Source organism: Drosophila biarmipes, unplaced genomic scaffold (assembly GCF_025231255.1).
Source record: "Drosophila biarmipes strain raj3 unplaced genomic scaffold, RU_DBia_V1.1 ptg000019l, whole genome shotgun sequence".
Lineage (NCBI taxonomy): Eukaryota > Metazoa > Arthropoda > Insecta > Diptera > Drosophilidae > Drosophila > Drosophila biarmipes.
In genome coordinates this window covers 5,084,459-5,106,539 of record NW_026114537.1, presented here as the reverse complement: position 1 = coordinate 5,106,539, position 22,081 = coordinate 5,084,459, and the positions used below count along the sequence as shown (strand labels likewise).

Genomic DNA, 22,081 nt, shown 5'->3' with positions numbered 1-22,081 from the left:
ACTTTGTTTACGGTCTGTTCATATTATCATTAAAGCAAGCAATCTTTGTGCGTAATTCACTAAATAGACAATAAGATTTTGTACTTATATTTGAGAAGACCAATATAAACCCAGAGTGCAACTAACAATTTGTCTTCCCTCCGTTGATACCTCTTCATTCTTTTGGGTCATCTCAATCTCCCTGACATTCTTGATCCCCATCCAATGACTTTCTTGTCTCTTCACTTTTCTGTATACAACTTTGTTTACGGTCTGTTCATATTATCATTAAAGCAAGCAATCTTTGTGCGTAATTCACTAAATAGACAATAAGATTTTGTACTTATATTTCAGAAGACCAATATAAACCCAGAGTGCAACTAACAATTTGTCTTCCCTCCGTTGATACCCCAACTCCATAATTTTTCTCCTAAAACCATAAAACAAACTCATAGGATTTATCACAATATGTAGTCGTTGTACTAATTTCAATGTTCTTAACGGTCAGTGCTATTAAATGAATTTGAACCGATGTAAATTTGTCGAAAGACGACGAGCCTGGAACGGTGCTTCTCACTAGAAGCCATACATATCGGAAGACAAAATGACGAGCATAAAGACAAATGCTGCAGCCGAAATTGCTGAATTAGGAGGTCTAACAGCTAACCGATGCAGAACCTCGTTATGGTTTTTGGTTACCGGAGCGGGTGCTCCTACTTTGACGATAAAATCGCATCACATGCATTTAGAAACCCTAGTTCAAAGATTTTTTGTATAAGAATCACTTTCAACTGAGCCACATTCGTCAAGCAAATGGGAAATATATGATAAGGCTGTGGCATGTCGCGACGGATCGCACTAAATCCCTGTTAAATCCTTAACTGAAGGATTCAGCGGCAGCCAGAATTGTATAAACGATACAAGGAAGTAATGAATGAGTATTTTGACATGGGTCAAGTCACGCCCGTCACAATACTAGAAGAGCAGCTCAGTTCTGAACAAAGAGAGACCGGAATTGACTGACTGATCTTGCACCTTATCTCATCAAGCCGTATTTAAAAAGGAATGCTTAACCCATAAAGTCAGAGACGTTTGCAACGCCTTGCAAGCAAGACTTTTACACTTTTTTTACACTGGCCCAGCCTTCAAAACTATCTGGCTGGAGTTTTATGTTTTAAACTGGCACACCCATCAGTTTGTGTTTGTGACCGATATTCACCGAATATGCTCAGTACCAACAAATTCTATGGCACGACGATTAAAGCCAGGTTTCTAAGTACTGCTTGAAAGCGGTCGCATTTGGGACGGGATTCGCACCCTAAGCTGTCATTATGAAGAGATGCGCTAGCCGAAAATGTCCTCAAGAAAATGATATATGCTGACGATGTACAAAGTGGTCATTCAATCATGGAAGGAGACCTAGAAATTCGCAGTCAAGTAATAATACCAACCTTGCATATATTAAATCAGACAACTTTTGAATTTGACACTCCGGACCCCACAAAGACATAAGGAATATATTGGCACCCTCGATAACTACGTTTTTAAAATTAAATTGTAAACATTTTGTTCTTTCCATAGTAGCACGTTTTAATGACCCGTTGGGATCTTATCACAACAGCTAAGGGCATTTTAAAGGACTTGTTGAAAACTGAAGTCCAGCATCCAAACGTAGATCAAGTTTTGCAGGTTTCCGATCCCACTTTTAACTGATCCAGAACGTCTTGTGAAGTGGAGAATTTACCAATCCCAGCTCCGATTTATCGCCAATGCAACATGCCACAATAAACACTCTTTTACAAAAACTTTAGCGTCAAGTGATGTTAATACTGGACTAAGTGTTGCGGGCGAACTAGCCGAAAAGCTAGACGCTTTTCTGCTTGAACATCTAAGAACTTTTACTGGTTTTAATAAATAAAATAATTTGAGAACATAAACCTCTTCATGGTATCGATTCATTAGTTTGTGAAAAGAAAAAGGCCCCAAAGCAGTCCTTAGCTTACTTACTACATTGCTCATATTGAAATATATTTACTACACTTAAATTACCTTTAAAAATATTAATCTAAAATTGATGGCAGAGACAACCAATTTGGTAAAAAAAGAGGCATGAACTTCACTTTTCAAAAAAAAAATGCAACTAACGAGAAATACATGAGACGAGTAAAACACCGCGCTTCCTTGCACGTTCCTCTTTGTCTTTTTCGTTTGCTTTTTAAAAGTACCCTTTTGTTTGGAAAAAATCGAGGCTTTGTATAGCAAACATAATATAATGTATTACAGAAAACTGTACATTATTGTTAGTATAAAATATAGTTCCCTTTTTGCCGCAAAACCAAATTAGAAATTAAACATATTTGCCAGGAATTTTTGTTGTTATCTAATAACGTAAATTAATTTTATTTTAGGAATCTAGAATTGCTAATATTTCTTGACAGTTGAATATGAGCACAGAAAATATACATTCGAAAAAGACGATCATAAAAAATGGGCTTCGTCAACATTCGGGTTTGAGTTTAGTTTTTTTTTTCACACTCCCATTTTTTTTATTAAAATACAACCAGATGGCACCAAAAAGATTGCATCCAGCACGCACATTCGCCTTGGTGAGTTTGCATTTGTGCTGTTTCACGTAAAAACATACGACCCAGAACTATGTTTTTTAAGAACACCTTTCCAAACGTACGAATGGGAAGTTTCTTTCTAACCTTATTGCAAAAGGCTCGAATTGACATGTCAGAAGGCAAAACGCATTTTGTTTTTTTTTGTTCTGCTGTCGTCGTCCGCGATAGCGGTCACCCAACACAGAGAGGCCGATCTTCAGAGATTTTCTTCTCTTTCTGTGTCTTAAAATCTGCCTGGACTCGGAGCGACAACGTTATTTATATAAAAAACATTGTTTTTTGGTTTGGTAACTTATTTTTAACCTTCGACATCGCTTTACTAAGACATTTGTACAGGCTCTGAATCCTTAGCAAACGCTTTAATTAAATATAAGGGATTGTATGTAATGATGAGTTTTACTTGTACATATTTATATTTACCTTTTTAAAATTTGTATTGCCACAATACATTTCATCATGCCACTTTAATGGAACTAAAATTTTTTAGGATTAAATCCATAAACACCTTAAAAGTGCACGTACTTTGAACTAAGAGCAATGCAAAACATTTTAAACTTAATGTAACACTTACATACTAGGCTCTATTATTTTCCAAGAATATTACTTTATTTAACAAAATAAACATGTTTCGCTGCGCTCAATTGAAATTACCTGTTTCTCTTTTACTTATAACTGAAACAGTATGCATCAGGGCTTCTTCCTTTGTTTTTTTCTTGTTCTCCTTGCTATTCTTTAAGTAAAATCAATATTAACTTTTTGAAAATGTAAATATTGAAATGTTTTAAATACTGAAATGAATTTAAACGGACTAAGTATCTATAACTATATTAAATAATTTCAATATATAAGTAAATTCAACTACTCCATTTTACTATGATCAAAAAAAGTACTTTTATTTTATTTTTTTTTTTATTTTGGTTTTAGCTCCTCCTAACGCTAGAAGTTCAAGAATACTTATAAATTGGTGCGCTAGTCAAAATTTAATTAACTGCATGAACATAATAATCATTTCCTATCTAAAGCTCTAACACAAGACATTAAGCTATGACATTTGACATATGAAACATTGAAGTTTTAAGAACTAAGTTTTTTTTTATATTATATACTGTTTTGAAGTGTGTAATTTCGCTTTGAATTGAGATTTAATTGTTTTTAATGGATGTGGTTTTAACAAATTAGACTGTTTGTTCTGTTTGCTAAAGAGATATTTCGGCTCGTAAGTTTTTATTACTTTGTGCAACAGTACCAGTGTTTTGTACTCGATCCAGACTTTTACCGGCATATCCAAAATTTTAAAAGTTGCATCAGAGATTCGATGTGCCTTTGCGTTTAAATATATATCTCGCTACGTTGTTGAATCCTACAATGAGTTTGTGCTGGCTAGTAACATCACAATTTCCAAAGACTTCGACTCCATAGAATAGTAGTGGTATCAGCTTAGTTTTTGCAATAATCATTTTTAAACTTATTGATAAAAAGATTTTCGTGCCGTTAAGTTTTTTAAGTATCCCGTACATTTTCCCAATCGTACAATTTACGTGATAACCCCAGGATGGAGTGGAATTTATTGTAAACCCCAATTTGCTCTGCCTACATAGTTTAATTGTTGACCATTTAAGGAAAGTTTTTTCAGATGATCTGTGTTAAAACATGGGTTATGTATTACTATGCATTTTGGGTTGAAGGGGCCTAATCTATTTTCCCTGCCCAATTTGCCATGACTAATTATAGACATGTCTAGACACTCATTCATTAATTTGGCTAACAGGACTGCACACGAGGGTTGTCCGATAAATACAAAGAAAAGTGATAATTTGTTTCTTAACATAATCTCCTTTTAGCTCTATACACTTGGCCCAGCGATGCTCAAACTTCTTTAACCCGTCTGAAAAATACGTTTTCTCGAGGTCTCCAAAGTAGACTGTCCAGCGAGTGACTTTTTCAAGTTTGGAAACAAAAAGAAGTCACACGGGGCCAATTTGAAGAATATGGTGGATGATGTAGCAGTTTGTAGTCCACTTCGACCAATTTGGCCTTGGCGAGGGCGGAAGTGTGAGCCGGTGCGTTCTCATGATGGAAGTGGGGCCGTATTTTCTGCAATTCGGCGGCCAATCGTCCAAATAATTCGGCTTAGTACAGCCCTGTGACCGTTTTGTCCTTCTCCAAGTAGTCGATGTAGATCACACCTTGTGAATCTTAAAAAAAGGTGGCCATCACCTTTCTGGCCGATGGGACAGTCTTCGCCTTCTTCGGGTCGCCAGGTGAAGTCCACTTTTTGACTGTTCCTTGGTTTCTGCTGTGTACCAGTGGATCCATGTTTCATCGACGGTCACTAAACGAGGCAGAAACTCCTTAGGATTGCGCTTTAACAGCGTCAAACACTGCACTGAAGTGGTCGCACGGTTGTGTTTGTTGTCCGGAGTGAGCACCCATCGCGCAGACAGCTTTTTCATGCCCAAAATTTCATGCGGTATATGACCGACGGTCTTTTGATATGCTTACTGTCTCAGCTATCTCGCGTATCTTCAATCGGCGGTCTGCCAATACGAGATGGTGGATTTTTGCACGTTATCCTTCGTGGTAGCCGTTTTTGGGGCACCTGGACGTGGCTCGTGCGACCACGTTGGAACTCGTTAAACCAATTTTTACGGTCGCCATCGAAGGAGTAAGGGTCATTGTAAACGGCATCCAAGCGCGATTTCCCTTCCAAAAACAAGAATCGAATCACAGACCGATATTGCTCTTTCTTCATTTTTCTAAAATCCGTGTCCCATTCCCAACGCAGTCAAAAAAAACTGCGAGTCGGCTGAAATGTCGACAGTAGCCGTCTATTAGAATGTACTACACGATAGAAAATTTCTCTTGCGATAGTGACGTCATCGTGCGGTGAGGCTAAGTACTTATCGGACTGCCCTCGTATGAGCAAGAAGAGTCAGACTTGTCAGCCAGATGTCTGAACTTCCTACACAGCCAGCGGAGCGCCATGTTCACTCTAACGCCTAACGTCTAAAGAACGCTATAGTCGAGTGTCTCGACTATCAGATACCCGTTAATCAGCTTAGAGATATATAAACAGCAAAGAAAAATTGTAAAGCGCCACCTACCGGCAACTTTGGTATATGTTATGATATGTTATGTTATAACCATTCGGCCACGCGTGCTTCTTGTCATGCAATGACTAAAGAGGGCTACGGTGTTTTTGATCTAGATTTAAACCTTTTTAACAACAGTTTAAACAATTTGGTATATAGAAAAGTGAAAGTAATAAGAATAAAAATTAAATAAATTAAAAAAAGGGGAAAAAACATAAAGCGTTCCCTTGCCGCAGTGTGAGCCCGAACCATCTACTTTTTCACAATTGTTTATAGACCGGACGTCTAAACCAGCTAGACGACCATCAAAATGCATTAAAAAAAAACACATTTCCCTTAAAATATTATTATTATTAAACATTCTTTAAAGAAAAAAATCAAGAAACAAAAAAGGAAATTAACTTCGGCATATATACCCTTGCAGTTATAAGGAATAATCTACTAATACCATGTGACATTTTTAAGGATTGTTGCTTAATTCAGTGATATTAAAAAAAAATTATTTCACTCTTTTTTTAGTAGTATGTAAGACATCTATAAGTTAGAGTACTATAAGATAATATGTCAAATAGCCCCAAAACTATAATTTGTTTCATATTATTTTCCCACCAACTTCCCGATCGTTCCTATGACAGCTATATGATACAGTCGTTCGATTTTGATAAAATTTAATTTGAAATTGAGAACTAATTTAAAAAAAAATAACTAAAAAAAAAACTAAAACTGAACTAACTGAACTACAAAAAAAAAATCCAAGCTTAGAAGGTTATATGTTAAAAACCACGAAAGATATAATTTTTTTATATTTTCCGACTATTTTTCGATCGTTCTTATGGCAGCTATATGATATGTCCGATTTTGATAAAATGATGTTTAAAATTCAGAACTAATAAGGAAATGTTGTTTCAAAGCTTAGAAGGTTAGATGTTAAAAAACACCGAAGATACAATTTTTTTTTTAATTTTTCCCCGATAGTTTCTATGGATGCTATAAGATATAGTTGTCCGATCCGGCTGGTTCCGACTTATATACTACCTGCAATAGAAATAATACTTTTTAGCGGTATAGCTTTAAAACTGAGAGACTAGTTTGCGTAGAAACAGAAAGACAGAAGGACAGTCGGACATGGCTAGATCAACTCGTCTAGTGACGCTGATCAAGAATATATAAACTTTATGGGGTCGGAAACGCTTCCTTCTAGCTGTTACATACTTTCCGACGAGTCTAGTCCCTTTTACTGTACGAGTATCGGGTATAATCAATAGCAACAAATATTTGCATACGTGTTATTTTGCGTAAAATAGATGCGGCCCAGAACTATGTCTTTTTAAAACACGTTCCCGAACTTACGACTGGGAATGAGCAGAACAGGGGCGAATGGAAATAAGAGCATCATTAATTTCTGAGTCCGCCTTGCAATTATGTACATAGGTCATAAGTGTCAGTGTCAACGGGTCTGGAGAAGTGGGGAAAAACTTTTGTGAGTGCTTGCGTGTAAAAATTGTTCTTGTTGGCAGACCAAAAGACCCATGATGACAACGATGGCATTTCGTTGCGTTGCTACCTTCTTTGTCGAACACCGGAATGCTGCTTCTGCAGAATGAAATGCGGCGACCAGACAAACACGTCGCTATCAAAGTTCAAAGACCAGGCTACGGACATCGGCTGAAACATTTGTGTTGGGGACGGATACTGCGGTAATCCTCAGTGGTGGAAAAACATGCTTCGGCGCCATCAACAGGAGCTTAGTTTTAGCAATAGTTATGGCCTCAATTGTACGGAGCTGCAGTTCGCCCTTCAGGAGCCCAATCAGGTACCCACGGACTTCGAATACGAAAACTTCAGCCTGGGCAATCCGTACGAATTAGACCCAAAATCCGGGTAATTATTAACATTGCAAATCTTTAGTTGCCCGCTCTATTTGCAATCAATTTTCTGCAGCATCTCCTCGCTATCACTGCTCTTGCTGGCGGTCAGCTACGGCTTAGTGGTCTTTGGCGGCGTTGTGGGAAACTTCACATTGGTGCTGACCCTGTGCTCCGCATCCTCCGTGCGCCTCCGCAACCCCCTGCTACTGGCCGTATGTATTGCCGACCTGATGGTCACTGGCATATCTGCCCCGGTCACATTCATCAATCTCGCGGTGAATAGCCGAACGAGTTCGCTACCACTTAAGCTGTGCAAGTTCATACAGTATATACAGGTAAGTAACGGTTTCATGTTAGTCAACCTATATTGTAACGTTTATTGTTAAATTACCAAATTAAAAAATTATTTATGACAAGGCCAAAACTTTTTCCATTTTTTTATTTTGGTATAGATTAAAAACCTCAAAGCGCACCGTATAGGGTTAGGGCTAGGTATGAGCTTAAAAATGTCCATACAAATGTGTACCGCCCTAGTAAACACTGTACAATGTTTTGACTTTCACATTTTTTTCCGTTGTATTATTCAAAATACAAAAATTGGTGCTTATGCAGTATGACTCCGTTGGCATCCTGGGTCCCGCAAGGCCCATGTTGGCATATGGGAATCAAAACTGCTCTGCTGATGGCACAACAAAGTAGCATCCGTGACACTTGAAGGAATACTTAACTACTTATTAACATAAATAAAAAGATTCCTTAACCATTCCATTTATTGGAAGCAAATTCGTTTCTTTTAAAATGCTTTATTTTTCGCGGCATGACAGTGGGAACATGATACATGGATTGATGGTGAAAATAAAAAGATTTTTCGACTAGTCTAACGGTAAGAAAATGAAAGAATTCGAAAACGAAACGATAAAAAAAACTTTCCGAAAACAAGGTCTTCTAAGAACGAAAATGGAAAGCTTTCTTTTGAAAACCGAAATGTTGAAAGATGTGAATACCGGATTACGCGTAATGATAGATTGGTCGGAAATCATCTAACAGGTAGAAGGAAGCGTTCCGACACCATAAAAAATATATACGCTTGATCAGGATCACTAGCCGAGTCGATCTAGCCATGTCCGTCTCTGTCTGTCCGTCTTGTCATATGAACGCTGAGCGCAAGTTTTCTTCAGTGGCCCACTCTAACGTCCACAAATCGGAAAAATCTGTAGCGCCTACAGTTTTTGTGATAGAAACAAAACTTAAATGTGTTTATCTTATTAATACCTATCGACTGACCTAAAAAAATGTGCCACGCCCACTCTAACGGCCACAAACGGTTAAACCCTTAAATCTATCTGCCCACATAACATCTACTTAAATATACAGTAGGTGGCGCTCTATAATATAGCGTTGCTGCTTAACAAAATGTGCCACGCTCACTCCTACGCCCACAAATGGTTTAAACGCTTAAAGCCGAGTCGATCTAGAATTTAAGCTCATTTGAAAATACAACGAAAGGAACGTTTTCGACCCAATAAAGTATAAATATTCTTGATCAGCATCACTGGTCTGTCCGATGAGCCATGTCCGTCTGCCTGTCTTACTTAAGCCTTATTTTTATTGCAGATAGTAGAAACGAGCCGGATCGGAAAAGTTTTCCATGGGTTCCATAGAAATGAGAAAATAATTTTTTTATGGATCAAAATTGGAATAAAATATAAAAAAATAAAGATATCAAAATTGTAGGTGCTATGGAAACAAAAAGATAATTAGTGGGAAATTAATTTCAGTTTTCTTAGTGTTAATCATATTTTCTTCTGGTATATAATTTTTTATTCCATTCAGGTGCCATTGGAAGTTAATGCCAACATAATTTACTAAATTGAAAAAAATCTTAATATTTCTTAATATTTTTGGTGGTTTGGAATTTAGAAAGCGCAATACATACAATACAATCTAAGCATAAGCACTCTTGTTCCCAACAATATTCTTAATCGTTTCATGAAAAAATCATTCTTCATTTTAGAAAAAATACCTGTGCTATTAACAGGAAAGTGTGCTCGTGTTTAAAAGCATTATTTTCTTGATTTCAAAACAAAGGATTCTTGATTTCAAAAAATTTTTACTTCTATTTACTCATATTTATTCATATTTAAAATTATTAGTATTTAACTAAAATTGGAATTACCCAAATTAATTATATCTGATACTTGAAAAAAGCATAGTAAACTCGTCGGAAAGTATACAACAGGTAGAAGACAGCGTTTCCGATATGATAAAAAATTATTCCAAAAATAAAGGTTTTAAAGTTTTTTCGAAGTCGCTCTTGTTTTCATTTCTTTCTTATACTCATTTGTTTACTTTATTTTATTTAAATTGTATTATATATATATTATAATTTTTATTTTTTTTGTATTACAGTTATTATACCCGTTACTCGTTATACCCGTTACTACTAGATTCGTCAGAAAGTATGTAACAGGTAGAAGGATCGTTTCCGATCGCATAAAGTATATATATTCTTGATCAGGATCACTAGCCGAGACGATCTAGCCATGTCCGTCCGTATCAACGTTGAGATTTCGGAAGCTATGAGAGCTAGAATATTCATAGGCATGCAGTTCCTGGGCTTCCTACGCAGCGCAAGTTTGTTTCACTCCAACGCCACACAATCCGAGAAATTTGTAGCGCCTACAGTTTTTAGATAGAAAAAATATTTTAACAATACCTTTCTATTGACCCAAAAAAATGTGCTACGCCCACCAACCACCCAAAACTGTGGAGGCAAAATACGTCATGATAGACATTTTTTGTTGCTAAAACGTATTGTCATGCTAGAAAAATTTTTATTGCTAAAACGTATTTGTCTCATCAATACCTACCGATTGACCCAAAAAAAAATTTGACAATCCCGCTCTAACGCCAACAAACCGCCCGAAACTGTGGTGGCCACAGTTGAAATTTTTTTTGCTAAAATGTATTTGTCTCTTCAATACCTATCGATTAACCTAAAAAACGTTTTGCCACGCTTAAAACTGTCTAAATATATTTGGTTTCTTTCTGAACGTAACGGAGAGACCAAAAAAGACCGGCCGAATTGTGTCTCTCTGACACGCGGGCAGGCTTATAAGACACAAATGGAGTTTGCAACGCAGTGAAGGAGACGTTTTTGACCCCATAAGGTATATATATTCTTAATCAGGATCACTAGACGAGTCGATCTAGCCATGTCCGTCTGTTCGTCCTTTACTACGCAAACTAGTCCCTCAGTTTAAAGTAATCGGGCTGAAATTTTCCCACAAGTCTTCTTAGTTTTGCAGGTAATATATACCAGCCGTATCGGACAACTATATCTTTTAACTCCCATACGCTTAATCGAAAAAAAACTTTTTAATATTATGTATTTGGTGTTTTTAACATTTAACCTCCTACTCCAGAAATAACTTTTCTTAATCCTGCCACAGAATCGATCAGAAAATTGGTGGGAAAATAGTTTACAAAAATTATAGCTTCGGTGTTTTCTGACTATTATAAATATAATTTTTTTAATTTTCAGGGATTATATTTAATGAAAATTGGACGACTTTAAATAATTTTTTCTTTTATATCACTGAAGCTAGCAACGATCCCTAAAAATTTAACATGGTGTTACTAACGTTGAATACACAAACCAAACACATCGCCCAAATATCAAATATATATCTTTTATAGCTTCCGAGATCTAAGAGTTTATACGGACGGTCTTACGGACATAGATAAATCTACTCGGCTAGTGAACCTAATGGCGTCAGAAAGGCTTTAATATATATTTAATTTCATTATTACTACTTTTTTATTTTTATTTTTAAATTCTTAATAATTAGTTTTTAATTTTATTTGTTTTTAATTATAACTTTAAATTTTAATTTTTCATTTTCCATCTTTATTAGTCCTCACTTTCTCTCTAAATTTAAATTCCGAAATGCTTAATTTTGTATTTTAATAGTCAGGGTGTGCCCTTAAATAGTGCGTTTTTAAATTAAGTTTCGTTACTGATAGCCTTGATAGTGTGTGGTAGTTAGTTCCAATTAAATCTAAAAAAAACAAAACAAACTTTCATATAAAACTAAAAAACAAGAAATTTTTGGCGTCAAAGCTAATTTGTGCAAACACATTAAACTCAAAAAACATAAAAGGGCGACTTTTCAATCCGTTTTTTCCGTTCCGAACAAAATTTTTAACGACCACAAGGAGCGCCGTATTGTCCGAAAAGTTAAGAAAAACCCTAAACTATCGGCTTCAAAAATCGCTGCAGAGATAGAGGAGGAAATGGGCAAAAAATGTTGCCCAGGTACAATTCGCAACATACTGCACAAGCATTATTTTAATGGTCGAGTTGCTCTAAAGAAACCATTCATCAGCGACAAGAACAGAATTTATGGTTTCAAGTTCGCCTAGGAGATGGATACTAAACCGATTTCATACTGGAATGATGTTATTTTTGCGGACGAATCCAAATTCAACCTTTTCGGGTCGGATGGGAGGTATTAGATACAAAAAACCTAAAAGCTACGGTCAAGCACGGAGGTGGCTATGTTATGGTTTGGGGCTGTATTAAATATTTTAAAAGAACACTTACTACAAAGCGCAGAAAGCTTGGGAATACTGGACCGTTTCTTTTTTTTATCAAGATAACGACTCGAAGCACACTGCTGCCAATGTGAAGCTTTGGGTGGTCTGGAACTGTCCACACACCATAAAAACACCAGCACAGTCTCCAGATTTAAATGTTATTAAAAATTTGTGGGAGATTTCGGACCAGGCGATCCGGAAAAGGAAAATTTCTAATAAAACTGAGCTAAAGAGTGCCTTATTTGAGGAGTGGAAAAAACAAACAAATTAGTGAAGTCCATGGGAAATCGTCTTAAATCGGTTAAGAAACAAAAAGATGGTCCAACAAAATATTAAATTTATGGAATAAAAATGTTATAATATATTTAAGTGTTTGCACGAATTAAGCTTCGACGCCAGAAATGCCTTAATTTTTAGTTTTATATGAAAATTTGTTTGGTTTTTTTTAGATTAAGTAATTTTGTTTTGTTATATTAATAAAGAAAGAGTTTATTTGAAATACTGCGTTTAAATTTTGTTAATATCGTTCCTAGTTTAGCAGCAATGACGATTTAAAATTTAATTTTTTTTTTCCACGTAATAAGCTTTGAGCCATGTAGATTTTTGCAATTATCTCGTTTTATTGGTCGGTAAGAAGTCTTTGGTCATGTATAAGTTTCTAAGTATTGCATACTTTTTTCCCACAGATTTATTAACGTGATCATCCCACGTCAATATTTGATTAAACGTAAATTCTAGATTAATTGCAGTTCTTACATACTTAATAGGAGCGTTATTAATGGTTCATTTTTGCAATGCATCGGTAGCCATCCCTCTTTTACCTACATTTAGACTTTTTCGCGTTTAAGCCTAGCCCAATGATTTTCGACCTCTGGCTAACAATTGGCAGTTCAGTTTGACACACACTTCACAAATTCATTAATTCTATGAAAAGGACGGATTACATACATTTGAACATCATCAGCATACATGTTAGTTTTACATATTACTAGGTAAATCATTTACATACTGACTGCCCACGATTGCACAAATAAGAAGAAATTAGTCGCACTGATGAACGCGAGAAACTACATAAGCGTTTTAAATTTTAACACTAGGGCATACAAATTTTGGACAACCCAAATAAACTAACAATACGACAGGGCGAAGATCGACCACCACCAACCTTCTTGAATTGTCATCTATTGTAATAAATGGGCTTAAGAAAAAAATGCAGACTGACATTGTATATACAGATTTTAGTAAGGCCTTTGACTCCGTTAACCACTCACTTCATTTATTTTAATTAGATCAGCTTGGGTTTCCTGGTAATCTATTATCTTGGATTTCAAGTTACTTGAATGGTAGGACTCAGAGGGTTATATTGAAGAATGCTGTTTCAAAATTGATCTACGTGACATCTGGAGTGCCTCAGGGTAGTCATTTGGGCCCTTTGCTGTTTACTTTGTTTATTAACGATCATCCCTCAATCTTAACACATTCTCGTGTAATAATGTATGCTGATGATGTTAAGCTTTGTTTATCATATAATGAAATAGCGTCGGGATTTAACTTACAGTCGGATATTGATTGTTTTCATGGATGGTGTGAGTACAACCTTTTAAATTTGAACTGCCTAAAATGCAACGTTATGACTTTTTATAGGGGTACTCCTACGTTTATCAGTTACTTTCTTAAAAATACGCCACTTGACCGTATTTATTCAGTTAACGATTTAGGTGTTCTTCTTGACCCTAAACTTAAATTTGACTGCCACAATATGTCCACTGTTAACAAAGCCATGAGTGTTCTTGGGTTTATAAAGCATTGGTCAAAAGAATTTGATGACCCTTATACGACCAAATTATTATTTACCTCCCTTGAGTCCACAATATCAAGTGCACATTGACCGTATTGAGTCGGTACAAAAAAAATTTCTTATATTTGCCCTGCGTAGTTTGAACTGGGATCAAAATGTAAGGCTTCCTTCCTACGAGAGTAGATTACAATTGCTTAATTTACCTACACTTGTAAAACGTAGAACAATGCTTGGTACTATTTTATACAAAATCTTATAAGAGGTGACATTGATTCTGCAGATCTTTTAAACCGCCTAACATTCAACGTTCCTATTAGACTAACACGAAATTATAATCCTCTAAATTTGCCACGATGTACATCAAATTTCTGTTTGCACGAGCCCTTTCGCGTTCTATGTAATAACTATAATAAACTTTATCATTTAATTTGCATTTCAACATCTATCCCGGTATTAAAAACTAATATTTTAACTCATATGCTTAATTTTTAGTTATGCTTCATATTTTCATTTGTGTTCCGTCTCTATTTGTTTTATGTATGTATCTTCCTCGCGAACTCGCATTTTTTGCCCAAATTGATAAAAGGGCCCCGCGCGTAACAAGCACGTGCTTGGTGTCGTTGGGCCACTTATTTGTACTGTTCGAAGTGCATCAACGTCCATATATAATCAAATTACTAAAATAAAAGTTGTTTTTATTTCATTTAACTGCACATTGTCACGAGACGGTCACGAGATCTAACAGTTTGGGTAGCAGCTCGAGCAGATAAGAAAAACAGCGTTCGGTCGCTTGGGTTGTGTTCTTGCAAACTCGAGATCGCTACGATGTGCTTGCTACCTGCGCCAAAAGTCAGTGTCGTTGTTTTTGTGAATTTTCGTTGCTCGCGAGCACCAAACATCTGGCATGACTTTCTGGCACCTCTGAGTGTGTGAGCAAATTGAGCCACGGCGTGCCCTTCTCTGTTTCTTATATTATTAATTTATTCTTTAATTAGTCTGATTTGATTTTGTATACATACAGCTATTAAAGAACTTTCCAGGAATTTGATAAGTCGTTTGCAACCTTTGTTTTTCAAATATTTTTTTCATCAAATTGTTTATCACTGTGGTCGGCAGTCGAGAGATACTTCAATCAAAAAGTATTGCAAAAACTAAAAGAATTGCTTACCAAGGCTTTAGTTAGTTTGGTAGAAAAAGTGGTCAAAGAGTAAAAGTGAAGCGTCGAATGGCACCCCAACTGTCAAAATCGGATGCTCCGTTCTAAAGTTATACCGAAAACAACATTTTGGGAATCTTCTTAAAAATAAAATTTTTCTTTAATTTAAAACGCAAAACAAAATTTAGGGCTCTTCTCAAAATGAAAATTTTATTTTGTTTGTCAGTTTGTCCCAGAACGTTATTTTAGAAATATAATGTTACTACTTTTGTACTTTTTTCGCTACAAGATTCGTGCGGCCAGTAGATTGTGTGTTCCTCCCACCAAGTTTATATAAACGTGATCGCTCAGTAGATCCAGTGAGAAAGCACATAATTCACTTGGATGGCATTCATATCGCCATTTGTGGCCCTCCCTCCTCGTTGACTTGGTGCTCCAGTCCTGTAGCTCCCTAAAGATCTTTGCTCGCTTATCCCTGACGCGTTGACGGCGACAGCTTGACAACGACTCAGACTCGCAAGAGGGTCAGCCGTGCGGGCTCAGGGAAGCGTCACCGTTCTTAGATTAGGGTGAATAGAATGTCGCGCTCTCCAGGATTATTTCTTTCGACACACGACCGCCTTTCCCTTGCTCTGTCCTGGATGGTTCCACTGAGGTTTCTGCTCAGATTGCGCGGACAGTCAAGGCAAACGCCAAGAAGCTGTCTCGTGCTTTTTCTACGCCTAGTGTAATCGAAAGTTCCACCCTAGCCTCACCCTTGTGCTTATTGTCCGTGACGTTCCCGCGGGGCTCGGTCTGTCTTGCATAGCTGTCGTGATGTGGTGGCTAGCTTGCTGATGGCAATTTCCTGCGTACTGCTCCTGGCTGCGTGGATGGATGTAGTGTGGCTTGGGAACTCGGGTATGCGGTGATCCGGGACTTCACGAGTTGCAACCGTAGAATCCACTCGAGACCGTACCGATCGACCGCTCTCCCTTCTGGCTCGTTATACTCGGGGTTCGGACGAGCCGCTCTTCACGGACTTCACGAGTCGGAACCATAGGCTCTCCTGAAAAACTCCACTCGAGACCGTACTAATCGACTGCTCTCCCTTCTAGCTGATCGCACCAGAACCTGCTCCTTTTCCACCTGACGTACTGGGCTTACGCCGGGACACACTAATAAGTGCTTGGGGCGAGGTAAACTAAAAATTCGACGCGTACCTGGTAAGCGGCCTACATTTACCAGTTTAAAGCATCTTACCCTGCCTGAGCACTGACCTTTTTTTTGTGCGTATCCAAACTCTTTTTAGAGGACCTAGAAATTTAAGATGATGTTAAAACGCTTAATAGAAAAAACTTTCATGTAGTTTATTGCCTTAGTATGAACAGAAGAATGAATCTCCATTGTTTCTGGCTTGGGTTGTGGCTTAGGGGCTGTCGGATAAATAGGTCTCCGTGTTAAATACACTTTTTTAAAAGGACTAATTGGTTGGATATTTTTACATTTGGGTCTGGAATCATACGGACTGACAGACAGACGTACCGACAGACATATTTCGATTGATTCGGCTATGATCCTGATCAATAACATACATGTGGGGTGTGTCTGCTTTGGGAGGCGATCATTCCACAAATACCCTAAAATACCCTAGAAAACATTTCGAGCTCAACGAGACCAACGATAACCCATATGAAGAAGCAAAGACGAAACACTAGAAGGAATAATGATGAAAGACGAGAAGACCCAGAAGAAAGACGAGAAGACGACGAGTAACGACGGATGAGTTGAGTGGGAGCTTTTGACGAGTACGGTTCGAAGACGTTGGCCGAAAGTCGAAAAAGACGACTTAAATTCTAACTAATATACCCAAAAAATCCCACATTTGAGGCTCGACCGGGATATTCAAAGAAGTGAAAAGAGAAACCGAAGAACTTGCAAAATAGTACTACTACAAAAAACTACGACGTACAACAAGAAAAACGATGTCTGTAACAATTTAAAACTTTAATTCGACGATTTAACATTTAAGTTTTTAAAACCATGAGCTGTTTAAATGATTTCATAAGTGCACCTCTGCGCCGTAGCAAAAGGGAGAACATTTTAGCCTCTGACAAATTCGTGTTTGAGACTGAAGGTGATCGAGGCAACCGCCAAAGACTCCGTAATTTTTCCGGCTTCGATTTCGACGAAAACTCGGATAATTACCGGTCCAAGGAAAGATATGTACAAGAAAATCTAAGCGAAGGCGATCTGGTTTCAATTTGCAATATGTTAAACATATCCTAAAACGTTCTCGCACACAATCAAATTGAACCACACGAACCGGCGAGTTTGCCGAAAAATAAAATGAAATGCAAAATCCGCCAAATTTTACCAAAAGTGCTGAAAAAGAGAAGACGACAAAATTCAGGAACGAACGGGCAACACCGAGGTTCGCTTTTAGTTTTCGTGACATTGAAGACTCGATTCGCACATTTGTCGGTACTAACTCAATTTCAATTGAGTCCTGGTTAACTGAGTTTGAAGAGCAAGCGGTAATATTGTGCTGGAATGACGTTCAGAAGTTGATATTCGCAAAAAAAATCGCTGAGAGGCACTGCTTAACTTTTCATCATTAATGAGAGAGGTCTGAATACCTGGAATGCTTTTAAAATCGCTCTCTTAAACGAGTTCAAAACTATTGTGAACAGCAAACAAATTCACGAGCAGTTGAGCACAAGCAAACGCGCAAAGGGCGAGTGCAGTTTCTCTTACCTGTACCGAATGAAAGATCTGGCAATTCGCGGAGACATTTGTGATTCGGTTTTGATTCAGTACGGTTTTGACGGCGTAGACGATCATTCATTTGATAAAACACTCCAGAAACATCAGTGACTTAAAAGAGAAGCTAAAATGTTAAAAAAACGAGCGAGAGAAAATGTACGACCGCGAGAAACCAAAACGAAACGACGACGTGTTTCTTAACAAAAAAGTGCCAGTGCCAAACAAGAACTTTAAAAAGGAGGTTTCTTGCTACAATTGTTGTGAAAAAGGACACGTTTCGAATAGTTGCAAGAACAAGGAACGCGGCACTAAATGTTTCAAACGCCCGTAAGATGCCGAGTTCGGTAGAACAAAACGATCTAGTCAACGTAATGAAAATCGACGTCGCAGAGAATTCCAACGAACTCAATATAAACGAGCAAGCAAGTATTTTTGCCAAAAAACAAAGTTCGCGAAATTATAAAAACTACAAGCCGCTTCACCTGAAGACCACAAAAGTCGAGATGCGCATCATCCTGAAAGACGACACTCCGATTTTCGCTAGGCCAAGGCGCTTGCCTTTCGCTGAGACGCGTTTGGTAGAGGAGCAGGTGGACGAATGGATTAAATCTGGAATCACTGAAGTGTCGGACTCCGAGTTCACCAGCCCAATGGTAATGGTAAAAAAGCGTGACGTCTTCCCAAGACTCTGCATCGAGTTTGGTAGGATCAATAATCGTTAAAGACCATTTCCCCTTGCCCCTAATCGACGATGAGCTGGACAGACTCCAAGATGCCAAGATTTTCCACACGATCGTCTCGAAAAATTGATTTTTTCATGTACATGTGTCAGAGCCCAGTCGAAAATACACATCCTTTGTCACTCAAAGTGGACAATATCAGTTCTTGAAGGTACCTTTTGGCCTTTCAAACTCTCCTGGCGACATGTTAACGCAATTTTTCGTGAGCTCACTCTCAAAGGTATAGCTTTGCTACATCGATTCTGAATATGGTCTCGAGTTGAATCTTAAGAAATGTCATTTTTAAAAACCGGCATACAATTCCTCGACCATATTATTGAAAATCAGAAGATTTATCCAACCCCTGAGAAGATAGATGCTGTGGCCAAAATCAAGTCACCACAAACTTTGAAGCAACTTGAAGGTTTTTTAGGTTTAACGGGATATTTCAGGAAATTTATACAGAACTATGCCATTACGCCATAAGCCTCTCACTGATTTGACCAAGAACAACACCAAATTTCACATGGGCCCCAATGAAGAAATGTCAGTAGCCCAATCGAAGAAGATTTTGACCGCAAATCCAGTTCTGAGCATTTACAATCAGAAACTCGAAACAAAAGTGCACACAGACGTTTTCATTGACGGATTTGGTGCGATCCTTTTGCAGAAGTCCTTAGACGACGGTCAGATGCATCCAGTGTACTTCATGAGTAAAAAGACACGCGAAGCTCAACGAAAATACACAAGTTACGAGCTTGAGATTCTGGCAGTCATTGAAGCACTCACCAAGTTTAAAGTATATCTGCTGGGCATTCACTTTAAAATCATTACGGACTGCAACGCCTTCACAAAAACTTTGGATAAGCAAAATCTTTGCACACGAGTCGCTTGCTGGGTCCTATTTTTACAGGAGTACGACTACGAGGTAGAGCACCGATCAGGAACTCGTATGGAACATGTGGACGCCCTCACCCGTTACCCAATCATGACAATATATGACCAAAGTATCTCAATAAGCATTCAAAAAGCGCAGGAGCAAGATGATCATCTCAAAGCGATATGCGATATCCTCAGTGATGGCAAAGAGTCCTACAATGACTACTTTCTTAAGGGCTGCGTACTACACAAGCTTGTCAACGACTCCGAGTTGGTTGTGGTGCCCAAGGACATGCAAAGGCAAATCATCACGAAAGCATCAGAGAAAGGACATTTCGCATCGAAAAAGGTAAAGGATCTGATTTGCACAGAGTACTACATTCCAAGTCTCGAGGAAAAGATTCAAATGGTTATAGATTGCTGCATTCCGTGTATTCTAAGCAATCTTAAAAAAGGAAAACAGGAAGGACTCCTGCATCCACTGGACAAGGCAGACGTCCCTCTTCATACTTTTCATGTGGATTTCCTAGGCCCTTTAGATTCCACCCATAAAGACTAAAAGCACATCCTAGCAGTTGTAGACTCTTTTACCAAGTTCTGCTGGCTGTACCCGACTAAATCGACATCCTCAAACGACGTAATTACAAAGTGCGGTATTTGGCAACCCTGCAATCATCATTTCCGATAGAAGGTCCGCATTTACTTTGCAGGACTTCTTAAAATATTTCGACAAGGAAAACATCAAACCCATCAAGACAACCACAGGACTTCCACGCGTGAACGGGCAAGTCGTGAGATTGAACGCCACTATAATATCAGTTCTCTCAAAACTTAGCATCGACGACCCAACCAAGTGGTACAAGCACGTCGACAAAGTTCAGCAGGCCATAAATTCTACATTTGCCAGATCGATCGCCACAACTCCAATCGAGCTTTTGATAGGCTCCAAAATGCGTACCAAGGAAGACGTCAAGCTACAAGACTTAATCAACAAGGAGGCGATAGCGGCATACAGTGACGAGCGCACCGATTTGAGAAGCAAAAACTAAAATTTCGAAGGTCCAGAACGAAAATAGGAAAACCTACAATTAACGTCGAAAGCAAGCCAATCAATATAACGTCGGTGCTATTGTCGCCAGATCCAGCAGGATGGCCGAATCTGCTTTGGGAGGCGATCATTCCAAAAATACCCTGAAATACCCTAGAAAACATTTCGAGCTCAACGAGACCAACGACGAATAACCCATATGAAGAAGCAAAGACGAAAGACTAGAAGAAATAATGATGAAAGACGAGAAGACCCAGAAAAAAGACGAGAAGACGACAAGTAACAACAGATCAGTTGAGTGTGCACTTTTGACGAGTACGGTTCGAAGACGTTGGCCGAAAGACGAAAAGGACGACTTAAATTATCAATGTTCATTTCCATATCTTTTATTTAACCTATATTAAATAATAAATAAACTTAAATACTTAACTAATATACCCAAAAAATCCCACATACATATATACTTTATAAGGTTCTTCTACCTGTTACAAATCTAATTTACCCTTTACTCTTCGAGTATAAAAACTACTTTTGCTTTTTAAGTTTGGAAAATATATTTTAAAATATTATTCCACAAGTTTAAATATGTTTTCTATAAAAATCAATAATAAAATAAATAATAACCAAATTATAATTACAAATGGATTAAAGAAGAGTAAAGAAAATCAATTGTAAAAATGCTCTTACTCTGTTTTTTTGCCAGTGTAGGTTAACAGTTTTAGAAATATAGCTACTTATGTCTATTTTTTCCGCTTATATATACAGACTAGTAATAAAATGTATTGTTTTTATTACATTTATTTATATTACCCTACCTCGTACATTCTTGATGTGTAAAAACCCTATCTAACCAACATCACTTACCCTTTTTCCATGTCAGATTATGCCCGTAGCAGCCAGCACCATTTCTTTCTTCTTGCTCTCCCTAGACCGCTACGCCACAGTGAAACATCCCCGACTGGCCCAGTTGCGCCAGCGGCGCTACTTGCATGTCTCCTTGGCTTTGTTCTCCTGGCTAGCCTCGGCGGCTATAAGCACACCATTCCTGTTTGCCTATAAGATCATCGCCAAATCTATGGTCGTAAAGGACGACATGGCGGCGAGTAGTACGCCGAGCCCAGTAAGCGTTAGCTGCACCTCCGACCTGGGCGCCAGCGCCATGTTCATGTCCTTCATCATCTTCCACACAATATCCGTTTTCGTGCTACCGGGCGTCGGTGTGTTGCTCAACCATTACGGCGTCCGTCGAAAGCTCTGCGCCTTGTCTCTAACGGCTCGGGCTGCCCATGGGGAGCTGCCCCTTCCTATTCCCATCCTTAGGCACCAGACTCAAATGGTGATCGTAACTGGCTGCTGCAACGCACAACAGGCGGCCTGCAGAGACATCACTGCGAATGATACATCGAACGGAAACGGTGCCGGCACCGGGGGCGTTCCATTGGTTGTCAGTCCAGGAGACATCCAACTTCACAACATACATCTGCCACAGCCCAGGTCAAGAGGAACAACCCTCGAACAAGGGACATACCGTTCCAGCAATCCCATATCACCGAGGTGAGTCTCGTTTAAGAAAA

At 38.2% G+C, this 22,081-nt stretch overlaps 1 protein-coding gene across 13 annotated transcripts in view; it reads left to right on the top strand.

Annotated features, from left to right (window-relative positions):
• Positions 1 to 22,081, top strand: part of LOC108021868 (G-protein coupled receptor 15) — a 231,391-nt gene that overhangs the window by 73,396 nt on the left and 135,914 nt on the right. For all 13 annotated transcript variants that reach the window (XM_050890264.1, XM_050890262.1, XM_050890261.1 and 10 more), the window contains 3 exons: positions 7,213 to 7,576; positions 7,637 to 7,898; positions 21,388 to 22,061. In XM_050890264.1, the coding sequence (XP_050746221.1) occupies positions 7,416 to 7,576; positions 7,637 to 7,898; positions 21,388 to 22,061 (1,097 nt within the window). In that variant the 5' untranslated portion in view covers positions 7,213 to 7,415. The remainder of the gene's footprint in view (positions 1 to 7,212; positions 7,577 to 7,636; positions 7,899 to 21,387; positions 22,062 to 22,081) is intronic.